Consider the following 14450-nt stretch of genomic DNA (forward strand, 5'->3'; position numbering starts at 1 on the left):
CCCTGGATTCCCTGTGTTTCCAGTTCCTATCTGTACCAGTGTACATCCTCTGGGCTAGCCAGACTTGCAAGGCAGAATTGGGATCATGATAGTGGGTGGGGTGGGGGAGGAAGCATTTAGGAACTAGAAGAAAGTTGTATTTTTTCATCGTTGCTACATCGCACCCTGACTGGCTCATCTCCTCCCAGAAACCCATAATTCTAATGCACGGATTCTTCTTCAGTTTTCCTTATTTGATTGTTGTTACTGTGTAGTCAGTGTTTTAAAAGATTTGTGCACTTTCATTTGAATTATCAGTAAATTCATAGGAAATCTTCTTCCAGATTGATCTTTAATTGAAATTGCCAACTCATAATTTGACCCTTCCTTCTGTTAGCATTGCCCATTTATGCTGATAATTCTTTTAACTGTCTACAAATTCCGATTCTATGCAAAAGAGTCAAATGAGATAGTCGCACACTTACAGTTTTGCAGACTTTCTTTCCATTATCATCAACCATAAGATCTTCATCTTTATATCCATGTTTATAAAACTCCTTATTATTTATAGTTATTTACTTTTGCATTAGTATTGAATTAGAGTAGTATAACTTGTTCTGCTAAACATTATTATTGGGAGTAAAAATACCACAGGTGTGTGATAGTGTGAGACACTCGAACAATTTTGCTTCAAATTAGCAAATAATGTTTACATTAGTACAAAATGCTGAATAAAATCAAACTGTATAGTCCTGGTCTACAATAAAGTTGACATCAGTATCATAACTATGCAATCAGAAGCACAATTACTGTTGAACATAAGCACTGTTCAATATATTGTTAGAGTTGAGCATTGCCCAATTCACTATCCATTAAAATTCCATCACCCATCAATGACCTTATTGGAGACTAAATATTCTATATAGCAGTATTTTGAAAAGCAAATAATAATATGAGCATATGGGAGTAAATATCTGAGAATGAAAGCATAAGTAATTTATGTATCACAGCATTGTACATATTGCAGGTTAATGACAAGATATGCAAAACGTAAATAAAACCAGACAGATAGTTGTGATTTGTTGTAACTCAAATATGTTGTAACTACCCATGTTCAGTCAATTAGAAATGCTGAAATGAATTTAATACTAGATGAAAATCAGTCAGCATATATGGGGCATTAAACAACTGTAATGGGAAAAATATAGTTGCATTACAATTGTTTTCCTCATTTTCCATGGTTTTAAAAGATCTCTAAGAGGTTGGAAGGCACAGATAATTATGAAAGGTGCACTGGAAATGACCTGCACACAATGTTTTCTGGTATTAGACTGTGTGGTGGAGTAACACATTTTAATATGGCTATTCTACCCATGTATCTGTAACTCCCAGTGAATGATTGGGGCACTATGCAAACAGGGCATGTGTACCTGTAATAGAGGGATTGGTTGGTCTTAGTTACCACTGTAAATTTTAGTGCTCTTTGACGCAGCAGCCAAGAGAGAAGTACCAGAAACCCAGGATGAAGAGCACACTCAAGATTCCAGTTACCTGAGGCTGTGCCATGGTGTCTAAAGGACCGAATCAAGGAGTCAGACGGGGACCAGAGGCTGAGGCAAGAAAACCATGAAACACAGAAGAACAACACAGAGACTATGGGGCAATGAGACAAAGCCACTGGAACCCTTCCAGGTCCATGTGACCGAGAGACTGCAGAGAGACATGCCTGGTGGCTGAGGACAGGGGTTGCTGTGGACCAATGATTATATTTTAGTGACCCTGACCTGTGCTAACCTATTAAGTTCCCTAATAAACTCCCCTGAGTGTGAATGTTTTCTGTGAGTTATGTGTGGACATGCAGTGAAATCTCAAACCTAGCAGTGCAGTCGAGCTCCGTGGAAGAAAGGTTGGTGTCAGAATACGGAAGGATGGAGCATGGAGGCCTGTTGACCTCTGCTTCAGGGAAGTAGAGACAACAAAGGAGGTCAAATATGAAGCCCCGCCCCCACCCCATGCTAATCTTGAAGACTACACAATGTTTTCTGACAGCACATTAAGGTTTATCAACCATAGTTTTGTCCTGGAGCTATTTTGAAGTGTTAAAACTATTTAAATGCATACATTTAATGCTCCTTTAGAAATGCTTCATCCACTCATCTTCATCCACTCATCTTTGTCAGTTTGTCATGCTGTAGAGGCTTGCATACTATGCGATGCTGGAAATTGTGTGTTTCAATTATCAAATGCTGCTATAACTAATACAGCAAGGGGATAGCTTTAACCAACAGAAATTTATTTTCTCATAGTTCAGAAAACTAGAAGTCTAAATTAAAGAGGTACATTACATTCAGTATTAAATAGGATATTTCAAGATCTGAAAGCAAAGCATTATCACTATCAGGTTGCTACCCATACATAAATAAGAAATATTAGTAAAATATGATGATGCTGATAATTCAAACTTTCATATAAACCACAAAAACAAAAGCAGAAATTAAAGATTTTATGAGCTTTTGTAGTCTGACATTGATGCAATCCATATACATTGACAATTGCTGTTGCTTGGAATGTGAAAATTGGAAAAAATAAGAAGCGGAGTTGGAAAATATGGTCTTGGTGATAGAAATCTCACTGGAGAACAAAAGCTAGAATTCTGCCAGATTAATGGGTTATTCATCAGAAACTCCAACAAAATAACTGAAAACCTTGTGTGTGCTCTGCACTGTATGGATTGCACAGAAATCAAATTGACTAAACCTGTGGCTGTAGCCCCTTATCTGTCATTTTGTCAGACTGGGGTAGTTCGTGTGTTGCTGTGATGCTGGAAGCTATGTCACTGGTATTCAAATGCCAGCTACGTCACTCAAAGTGAACAGGTTTCAGCAGAGCTTCCAGACTAAGAACAGACTACAAAGAACTAGGCTCCCCCCTTTGGAAGAAGCAGCCACTGAAAATCTCATCCATAGCTTCAAAGCATTTCAAATACTGGAAACTGAACAAAGGAAGCAGAACACTGGTGGAGATACTCCTGCAGTCGGCCTCACAGTGTGTGTGTTGTGAGATGGAGGAGGACTTTGTGGATTGGTGTCAGACATATGGGTTAATGGGTCAATGATGGACTTGTAGGCTGGGGCAGCACTGGGTTGGGATGTTTTCTTGATGCACACTTAACCTTTATATAGAACTCTCTTATACATGAGTTTCTGTGGACTTGTTTCTTTAAAATACTCAGACTAAAAGAGGGACTATGCAAATAGAGAATGTACATCACTCATAGAGGGCATTGTTCAATTTTCACTACCACCCACCTGGCTGTAAGGATGAGCCATCTTTGAAGCAGTGGCAGAGAGAGATACCCTGAGGACCTTGGAAAAGCACATTAATTTATGATGACAGAATAAAGCCTCAAAATGTCCACAGTTATAATTTGTAATTATTTGCTGAAATGCATGAAATGGCTTCTTAAATATGAAATCTATTTTTAATTTTCTCTTAATAATTTTCTCTAGTATATTTCATATATATATATATTTACAGCTAAGATCCATTTGAATACTGACTTTGCTCTCCATTTTCAACAAATCATGTGTAATGTGTACAAATTAATATATAATGTTTGCATCCAGTGTGAGATTTAACAAATATTTTATGTACTTTATTTAGTACAAAATATGTTTGGAACCAGAATGAAAGATCTAGATACATGTCTGTGGGCAGGGAGAGTACAAATGGTCAATATGCTCGCACTCAGCTGAAATTTGATTCCACTCTAAAGTGCCTCAAAAGAAAAATCTAGCAATTTATTTCCCCCAAAATCATCAATTCAAAACCTTATGAAATATAGTTGTATGCTGTCACACATGGGACGATCATGACCTGGAAGGTCTGCAATAGCAAGTGGTGTGCTTGTGTATGTGTTTGTGTGTATATATCATCATACCATGTCAAAGTACAATTCTATTGCAAATAAATATTAGGTAAAGTTAATTAGCTTAGCTTTGTCACAGAAAATCGAATGTCTGCCATCATTAATACTTAGATGATACAGAGTTAAGTGAACAGCAAATGGTCTTAACTGAATTATCACTTCTATTAAGTTGCACAAAGGTAATATTCTTGAATCACACAAAGATAAAGCAGATATCCCAAAGGCATTTCTTATTGAGCTCCCTATAAATCTTTTCAAAGGCCGCGAGTATTAACATGCAGAAAGAAACTTCAATTCAATAAAGTATTCTATCCTGAGACTTCAGAATTTTTTTCAATCTTTTTAGTTGCTCTGTTATTGATCCTTAATTAATTTTAATATTATGACCACTTGACCTAAAATCATTCCACATATTTAGTGATACCATTACAGGGAATGTTGCTCCTTGATTCTGTTCAGTGGGATATTGGGGAATAAAAGAAAGGTAATCATAAATCTCTAATTCAAGTATTTGATAAAACTACCACAGGGACTATTAACAAGTGTCTCTCTACACATGAGTTAGAAAGATATGTTGAAGTGAAATAGCCTAAATATCAGATAAAAGGTGGTCATGGGCTACCCCAAATATTTCTTTTCCTATTCATCACACCATTTATTCCACCTAAACTTTGGTGGCTTGGTGCTTTAGTCCTTGGCTTCTAACCAAAAGCTTAGTGGTCTAAATCTATCAGCCATTCCACTGGGGAAAGATATGACAATCTTCTTTCATAAAGATTTACGGCATTGGCAAACTTGTGGGCCCTACTACTTTGTATTATAGGGTTACTATCAGTCAAAATCAACTTGATGGCATTGGGTTTACTATAATAAACTTTTTCTCATAGATATTTAAAGGACCTATCTTCAATTGGAATGGTATCACGTCTTGAAGTCTAAACTATTCTATATTTATTTACAGTGAAAACCTTCTTAGCTGTTTTTAAAAAATAATTTTATTGGGGGCTCATATGATGCTCATCACAGTCCATCCATGCATCCATTGTGCCAATCACATTTGCATGTTTGTTGCCATCATCATTCTCAAAGCATCTGCTTTCCACTTGAGTCCCTGGCATCAGCTCCTCATTTTTACCCCTCCGTCCCCATTCCCCCCATCTCTCATGAACCCTTGATAATTTACAAGTCATTATTATTTTGTCATATCTTACACTGTCCATCGTCTCCCTTCACCCAATTTTTGACCGACCTCTAGAGAGGAGGTTATATGTAGATCCTTATAATGGGTTCTCCCTTTCTACCCCAGCTTCCCTCCACCCCGCTTAGTATTAACCCTCTCACCACTGGACTTGAAGGGTTCATCTGTCCTGGATTCCCTGTGTTTCCAGTTCCCATCTCTACCAGTGTACATCCTCCAATCCAGCTGGATTTGTAAGGTATAATTGGGATCATGATAGTTGGGGGGATGAAGCATTTAAGAACTAGAGGAAAGTTGTATGTTTCATCGTTGCTGCACTGTTCCCTGACTGACTCGTCTCCTCCCCGAGACCCTTCTGTAAGTGGATATCCAGTTGCCCACAAATGGCCTTTGGATCCCCACTTTGCACTCCCTCTCATTCATGATGACGTGATTTTTGTTCTTTGATGCTTGATACCTGATCCCTTCGACACCTCGTGATCACACAGGCTGGTGTGCTTCTTCCATGTGGGGCTGGTTGCTTCCCAGCTAGATGGCTGCTTGTTTATATTCAACCGTTTAAGACCCCAGACACTATATCTTTTGATAGCCGGGCACCATCAGCTTTCTTCACCACACTTGCTTATGCCCCCATTAGTCCTCAGCAATCATATTGGGAAGAAGAGCACACAATGATATGATTTTTCCTTCTTTGATGCCTGAAACCTGATCCCTTCAACACCTCGTGATTACACAGGCTGGTGTACTTCTACCACGTGGGCTTGGTTGCTTCTCAGCAAGATGGCCACTTGTTTATCTTCAAGACTTTAAGACCCCAGATGCTATTTCTATTGATAGATGGGCACCATCAGCTTTCTTCACCACATTTGCTTATGCACCCATTTGTCTTCAGTGATCGTGTGGAGAAGGTGAACATCATGGAATGTCAGTTTAATAGAACAAAGTATTCTTCCATTGAGGGAGTACTCGAGTGGAGGCCCAATGTCCATCTGGTACCTTAATACTAAACCTATAAATATATGCATATAGATGTGTTTCCTCATCCTCATAGATAAATATATTTACATATGTACATGCCTGTATTTATCTCTAAATGCCCTTTACCACCTAGTTCTTTTCTCTATTTCCTTTTACTTTCCTCTTGTCCCACTATCATGCTCAGCCTTCATTTGGGTTTCAGCATATTCTCTCTGTTACATTACCCTTGATCAAGTCCTACCAGACCTCCTACACCCTCCTCACTGCCAATTTCAGTCCATTTGTTGTTCCCTTGTCCCTGAGTTTGTTAACACCACTTCCTTCCCCCTCTCCCTTGTCCTCCCTGAACAGTCAGCCTGGTTGTTTTCTCCTCCAGATTGTTTATCCAGGTATGCTCCCTTCTTGATTCACTTCATTTTGGGGGGTTCAGACCACACTGCTTCCCCACGTGTGACCCCAGGAATGTCCTCTGTCACAGTCTGGTCCAGTAAGGGGACAACGTGTTACGTCCTGTTGTCATTTTCCCTGTCCCCTCTGTGTCCCATTAGCTCCCAGCAGGGATGTCATCCTCGGAGCATCATTTAGTTTCCCCATTCTAATTTTTTTTAACATATTGTGATACCCATCATCACATAACCTTTGTAGGTTTGTCGGTTGTTTTTTTTCAATTGTAATGTAGACTTCACGATTCTTTCATTCAACCCTTCTATTGGTCTGTTCAATCCAGTGCTTCCAAAGTCATTGCATCTTCCATTCTAACCATCTGAATGCCGAATAAATAAACATGGAAGGCAACTTGTGTTGCATGATTATTAAGCACAAGCTCTCTTCTAGAGATTTAAAATATATTGACTCGTTTAATTTTACTGAATTATCTGACTTATTTTGACCTACAGTCATAAATAAGATAGTCATAAATTAGATATTGATAGCTTAAGTTACGAGTGCAAAATCAGAGTGCATAAGTTACAGAGGTGGATTTCAAACCCAAGCAATGTTACTTTACTACCTATACCTTTCATCACAAGCTACAGTTTCTCTGTTCTCAACGTGACAAGCATTACTGCATGGTTGGCTAGGGTTTTAGACTCAACATGACTGAAACATAACTTCAGTCTTCTACCTCATGTTGTTGCTCTTCCCACATCTCCTAGCCTGGTGAAAGCCGTTATTATTCATCCAGCGACTAGCCACTATAAATCTTAATAGACTTATCTCTTTCATTCTCTTAGTCCAGATTTCTGAGTCTATACCCCCCCCCACACACACACACACCCAGGGCTCTGCAATAGGGCATTTGTCTGTTTCTCCAGTTTATCTGTAGTCTGCTATCCTTTCTAGAATTGTATGATCCAGCTTAGAATGAGGTTACGTTTGAGAGCATCCAAAATGAGGGAAGTTTTTAAAATTTTGTTATTTTTCTTTTTGGTCTCATACAGCCCCTAAAGTTTTATTTACCAATTTTCTCCTGTGGTTCACTCTTGTTACACAATACTTTTTATTATAGAATTATTTATTTAAATAGCCATATGTCTTTTGGTCTTTATTTTCTATTAATTTATCACAATTGTAGACCATGTGAGCTTCTTCTGTATATTTCTAGCATTGAAGGATAGTTTCCAGCATACATAGCTATTTTAATTGCTGATTGAATTGATAGAGATGGATGAATGATTTTTCCTAAGGTCTATGGCATTTCTAGGAAGTGGTTACATGTTGAGCTCCTAAACGCAAGGTCAGCCGTTCAAAAACACCAGTATGTCCTAAGAAGAGGGATGAGGCTTTTGACTACCCTAAAGAGTTATAGTCTGGGACACAGTTCAACTTTATAGCAGAGAACCTTAGAGGCTTATCATGAGCTTAGTGAACCTTTGTTTTACAAATCATAACATAGACTGAGTTAGGTGCCTATTTTGAGTCCTAAACAAGGGAGTGTCAGCATTCTAAATTCTAACAAATAAAAGCCTTAGAACTATTAATCTAATGTAAATATTATTGAGTGCCATAAAACAGAATTTTGTGGAATAAGTTAAATTATTTTTTCCTACCTCCATGTATCTATTTTGATGCCCTGAGACAAGTTCTATCATGAACTGAAAGGCTGGCTGGTGGTTTGAAGCCATCTGGAAGCACCTAAAGGTGCCCTGCTGGTGTAGTGCTTTATATGCTGGGCTGTTACCAGCAAGGTTAGCAGTTTCAAACCACCAGATGCTCTGAAGGAGAAAGACAAGGCTTTCTACTCCTATAATGATTTATAGTCTCAGAAACTCATAGGGCCATTTCTACTCTGTCCTATAGAGTCATCGTGAGTCAGAAGTGACCCAATGTCAGTCAGAGAAGCACCTTGGCAGCTGACCTAGCAATGGCCTCCAAAAGGGCACAGTCTTGACCCTCCTCTGGGGCAGTTCTAATCTGCACACCTGGCTCCCCATAAGTGTAAATTGACTGGAACCAACAAGAAAAGCATGCACCCAAATATTATTAATTATTTAATTAGTTGCTGTGTTTTGACATTTAAATACATTTCTGTTTCCTTTTTCCTAGGGCTGAAGAAATACATAAAAGACACTGTGAAGAAAAATTTGTTTTTGACATGATCACCTTTCAAAATGCCTATGAAAGACATCAAGAGGCCAAATCAAGAGTTGCAATTATAAAATCAAATTGTCTTTAAATTTCCCAGGGAAATGACAAAATGAGCCTATGCCACATCACAAACTATGTTCTTCATAAATTACAGTCATATATTTTAATACCAGGACATGGAAATAATACATTAAGAAAAGAAGTGCTCTGTCAAAATATGTATTTACATATAAAGCTCATAAAACAAAGGATAGTGAAAACGTATCTCTTATTGATCATAATTTGATTTAAACTAAGTTGACTAACTTGGCACCCACAAAATTTCCTTATATATACAGACTTCCAAAGAATAATTAAAACTTATTTTATATAGTTTTTTTTTATTGAAGACAATATTGCAAAGGCATTGCTTGTATTCTTGTGTTCACATATTCTACAGTGTAGCAACTGTTAAGCCATGTTCAATTTCTCTGGCAAACTCAGAACAGTAATTTATATTCTAGCTGCTGACTTTTATTAAGACACTATGCACGTCAGTTAGTTTCATTACCTGCTTTCATATATTTCCTGTTTATTTTGTTCAAAAATTTCTGAGCCTTTTCCCCGCCTCAAAATAAAGTTCTTCACAATTCCATCAGTGACTCCTGCTTATTATGTGTTTAGAAAGTGTAAATTCTTAGAAGGGTTTTAACATAACTTGGCTACTGAAGTTGTTGTTTTGTTTCTTTTGTATGGGCATTCACTCACTGTCTTCGTTCCCTCAGACACACACACTTTGGATGTCTTTCACTGTTTTACCTGTGTGTACTCACGTGTGTCTGAGAGAGAGAGAGAAAGAAACAGAGAGAATGCACAAACAATTATGCAACTGTGATCAAAACATAAGCAGAAAGTGCTATAATATTATTGTATTAATAAATATTCATTATAGAAAATTTGAAAAGTACAGAATAATATTAGGCACATACAGATTTATTCATCAAATTTAAATTATTTTTCAGTGGAGTTTGCAACCTGACTAGAAAGATACATTGTACAGTATTTATGATGTTGTTTTTGTCAGGTGCCTTTGAGAAGGTCACAGAGTGACCCTGTACACAACAGAAGGAAACACTGCCTGCTCCTGGGCCATCCTCGACATCCTTCCGATAGCTGTGCCATTTGTTGCAGTCACTGAGGCCATCAATTTCAAGGACCTTCCTCTTTTATGCTACCTTTCTACTTTACCAAGCACGATGCCCTTCTTCAGGGACTTTGTCTCTCTTGACAACACGTCCATAATTGTTCTGTTGATCATTTAATACACTAGCATGGATATTCAACATTCCTATACAATGTACATCATTGTGTATGCAATTTTTAAAATGGTACTGTTTTTGTGAAGTCTCTAGTCAGTCTTTTAGGTAACTTTCCAGAAATTATATATTTTACAATAGTGATTATTCCGTTGTGCTTCTATGCCACACTGCTAATAAGCACCAGCAATTTGCTACTTTTCTTTAAAATAACAGCTGTCTCTCTAACTCCATAGCAGTATTTCTTGATTTCCTGTTAATTAACAGAACACTAATAAGCAAATTGTATCAGTGGTTCTAATTATTTGGCCAAAAGTAAAAGAGGAGATACTGTGTGGTGGTACAAAGCATGGCGGATCTTGGTTTCCATATAATAAAGTAGCTAACTAACCTGTTACTCCAGTTTTCTTTTCTCTATTTAGAAACAATATCTTTCTGGGGGTGGGGCAGTGATGCAAATGAAACCACTTGTCATGTGATATTGTTGTGAGATTTAATGACCTATATAAGAAGCACATTATCTAACAAGATAAGGACTTAATAAAGGTAAATATGTAACAGTGATGGCAGAAGCCTTTTCTCTGCACCTGTAAACTCTCATTATTAGAAGATTTAAGGAGTATCATTAAGGACAAATAAACCTGATAACATAGGAGTCCTGGAGGCACAGTGGTTAATACATTGACTTTAACCAAAATTTGCCACTTTGAACCCACCAGCCACCCATGGAAGAAACTGTGGCTGTCTGTATTGTGAAGCTCAGAGCCTTGGAAATCCTGTAGGGAAAATTCTATCCCATCCTATCAACTGGCTCTACATGAGAAACAATTAAACATCAAAGAGTTTGAGGCTTATTGGTATGATATATTTGGATCTGATCTGTTTATTCATTTAGTCTATACATTCATAGCTGTTTGTTGTGCTGTCTTTAAGCTTCCATTACATGTTGTTAGTTTCCTAGAACCCAGTTCGGACTCAGAGTGCATCTAGATATATGGCCTTCATTGTTACGTCATTTTCTGACCTTGCTGCCCAGATATCTTCCTGATGATTCTATGAATTTACCACTATCCTTTCAGTCAATACCTTTCAGTTTTCACTAGTACCTGGTTTCAGCTACATTCAAGAACAATTCTATTGTAAATGATACTCATGAAATTCACACCATAGGCTTTGTCTTAACAGCATGTCCAGTGAACATAATAACCTATGTGGTATCTAATTAGCCAGACAATTTTAAGAGAACGGATGTAAATATCTACAACAATGTGCAGACCATAGTAAGTGTTAGATAAGTATTGGTTCTTCTCACAGCTGTGAGTTGCTAATTTTTCAAAATCGGAAGGAAGTGTATCAAAGCTACTAATCAGAAACCGCATTTAAATTGAAATTCAGTCATGGTACTTTGAGTATACATTCCTGATGGCTTTTCTCTTCCCTTATCGTGTATTGTCTTCCGCTGAATAGACGTCAGATGGATCTTAGCTGAGAGGTGAGGATACCAGAAAGATGTCTATTCTCAGTTAGGTTAGAAAATATGTGTACTCTTTGTGACTGCACTGGTCTCTCTCAGTGCCCTGCCTCCCACAGGTGATCCTCAAGGATTATTTAGTCACAGGTATCCTTCTTGACTGTGATTTGGGACGACTTTCGTGAGCAACTGAGCTGAAATACCTCTCCCAGTGCCTGCATCCCCCTCATATTTTGCTAATTTTTACTACAAATGTGTATATAAAAATTATTAAATACATATATCTTCTTTTATGGGGTTTTTGATTTGTCCGTTTTACCCCTTTTTGGCAATTTCACTGCAAAATATAACTCTTCTCAGGCCATTCCAATTTATTTAAGTATTCAGGCTCTGCCATAAGCTTTACATGTGATTTTTGTCAAATCCAACTTCCATTTGCTCTTATGGCGTCTGCTCTTCCATTTTTCATGAGGGCACTCTCATAAAAACACCATAAAAACAATGAGTAACGTCCTATTTGCTATCTTTCCATCAACATCTTTTAGTCCTTATTTTCTGAAGCTTTGGCTAGTATTGTTTTCTTCCTCGTTGGCATATGGTTTCCTACAATACCACATGCGATTGCTCCTTGTCTTTATTACCTTCTTTTTCCGGACTCTATTTTGCTTTCCTTAAATCTTGGTGCTAATTACACTACACCTATAATCTTCTATATGTTTCTGTACAGTGAATACCAATGTTTCCTGATTGTTATCTTTGAAAAGTTACAAACTTTTCAATCACCTATTTTATGGTGAAAAACGGATGCTAGTCTGGAAGCACCTACCAAGAAATCTAGAGCACAGCTACTTGGCCAAGAAACAGAAAAAATAAATCCATGTGTGTGCACATTCCAAAGAAATCCATATTTGTGCCCATTCCTAGAAATTATTAGACAATAACATAATATGCAAGTAAAATGTTGTGGATGATAATTCAAAAATGGCTGTGGCAGTACATCAACGAAGAGCTCCCAGAAATTCATGGCATTATGGCTGATGTCAGCTGGATCTCAGCTGAGAGATGAGGACACCAGAAAGATACTTACTTGTGCTTTATTGACTAGGCACAGACACTGGACTGTGTAGAGCTTCGCAAAGTGCCGACTGTGAAGAATTTGCACCCCGGAGCACTTCACTGTGTTCCTGGAAAACCTGTGCACAGAGCAAGAGGAAGCCTAGCCACAGAACAAGGGCCAGCTGTACGGTTGAAATCAGGACCACTGTGCATCATCGGATCCTTTCACCATCTTTATTCAACCGTATGCTGAACAACTAATCTGAAAAACTGGTCTGTGTTAAGAAGTACACAACATCAACATTTTAGAAAGCCTCACTAATAACCTGTCATATGTGGATGATCTCACCTTTCTTGCTAAGGACCAAAACTATTTGAAGCACTTACTGATGAAGATCAAAGACTGTAGCCTTTAGTGTAGATTACAACTCAATAGGTATCATAAATTCAAAAAGAAGTAATTGTTATCACCTGCAATAACAAAGCTCAACACACACTGAGTTGTGTGTTGGTCTGCTAAAGGAAAGGGCAGTAACTCAAATCCACCAGTGGCTCTTCAGGAGAAAGATGAAGACTGTCTGTCTGCTCCAGTAAAGATGAGAATCTGGGTGGCTGTGAGCCAGGATCAAGTTGATGGCGATGGGTTAGGTATTCGGATCTTCCTTCCACAACTCATCCTGTGGGCTATTTCTCACATTCGGCTTGACTTCACAAATTATGTAACAAAATCTTGCTCTCTCAAATCCCTCTCTTTCTCTCACTTGGCAATGACAATGTGTAATAATTAAGGTCTTGTTATTTCTCCTTTCAAATGGATATCCTGCATATCTTTGCATACCATATTTGCATATCTTTCTAAAATGCAAATGTTTTCGTTACATGCTCACTGTTATAGGAAAAGTCAAAATGCATTTTACTTAACAGCGGAAAAAATCTAAAATGATCTTATTACTGTCTAAATTTGCAACTCTTTTTCACCCTTAGGACTGGCATGATGAATGTTTCAGCTACCATTTACAATGATCAAGTTCCTAGGAACACAGTGTCCTTACCTGCTTTGTCCACCTGGAGACATTTTTACTGCCCTTTTGAAGTCAAGGCACATGCTCTGTAAGAATTTACTGACACGTGTCTATTAATGTCTCCATTATAGAGGCTATTCCCTGGCAGAACCACAAATCGATCACGCACTACTCCATCCCTCTCAGTGTGGGCTTCTTATGGCTTATCTACTTTTAAATTCCCAGCAATAGTCAACACTCCACCATTTCAAGAGGTAGCTTGTGAATAAGAACCGGTGGCGCCAAAGGAAGATGTTTAAGTTGCACTGAAAGCATTAGCTCAAAACAAGGATCCAGGAAATGGTGTAATATCAATGAAAATATTTCAACAAACTGCTGCAGCACTAGAAATTATTATTATGTTTTTTGCCAGGAAAATTGGACCGCAGCTACATGGCCAACTGATGGGAAGAGATCAAAATCTGAACACATTCCAAGAAACAAGGTGATTCAACAGAATGTTCAAATTATAGAACAATAACATTCATATCACATGCAAGTAAATTTTTGCTGAAATTCATTCTATAAAGGTTGCGGCAATACATAGACAGAGAGCTGCCCATGTTCAGGCCAGATTCAGAAAAAGACTTGGAAGAAGGAATATCATTGCTAATGTCAAGCATATCTTGGATAAAAGCAGAGAATACCAAAAATATATTTACCTGTGAATTATTGACTATGCCAAGGCATTTGACTCTATGTATTTTAAAAAACTGTGGACAATGTTAAGAAGAATGGGAATTCCAGAACACTTGATTGTGCTCATTTGGAACTTGCACGTGGAGGAAGAGGCAGTCTGGTGAACAGGTCAAGGGAATACTGCATGGTTTAAAATCATGAAAGGTGTGTGTCAGAGTTGCATCCTCTCGTTATTCTTATTCAATCTGTTTAATGAGCA

General features: G+C 37.9%; 1 protein-coding gene across 7 annotated transcripts in view; it reads left to right on the forward strand.

The window, feature by feature from the left end:
• Window positions 1–9303, forward strand: part of LRRIQ3 (leucine rich repeats and IQ motif containing 3) — a 183446-nt gene extending 174143 nt beyond the window's left edge. For 6 of the 7 annotated variants that reach the window (XM_045292204.1, XM_045292202.1, XM_045292200.1 and 3 more), the window contains one exon: window positions 8628–9303. In XM_045292204.1, coding sequence (XP_045148139.1) covers window positions 8628–8757 — 130 coding nt within the window. In that variant the 3' untranslated portion in view covers window positions 8758–9303. Of the gene's footprint in view, window positions 1–1471; window positions 1542–8627 lie in introns of those variants that run through there. The other variant, XM_045292205.1, reaches the window with a different exon arrangement.
• Window positions 9304–14450: the final 5147 nt, after the last annotated feature.

The sequence above is a fragment of the Echinops telfairi genome, unplaced genomic scaffold (assembly GCF_000313985.2).
Source record: "Echinops telfairi isolate 266 unplaced genomic scaffold, ASM31398v2 ScPeMD7_443;HRSCAF=831, whole genome shotgun sequence".
Taxonomy (NCBI): Eukaryota; Metazoa; Chordata; class Mammalia; order Afrosoricida; family Tenrecidae; genus Echinops; species Echinops telfairi.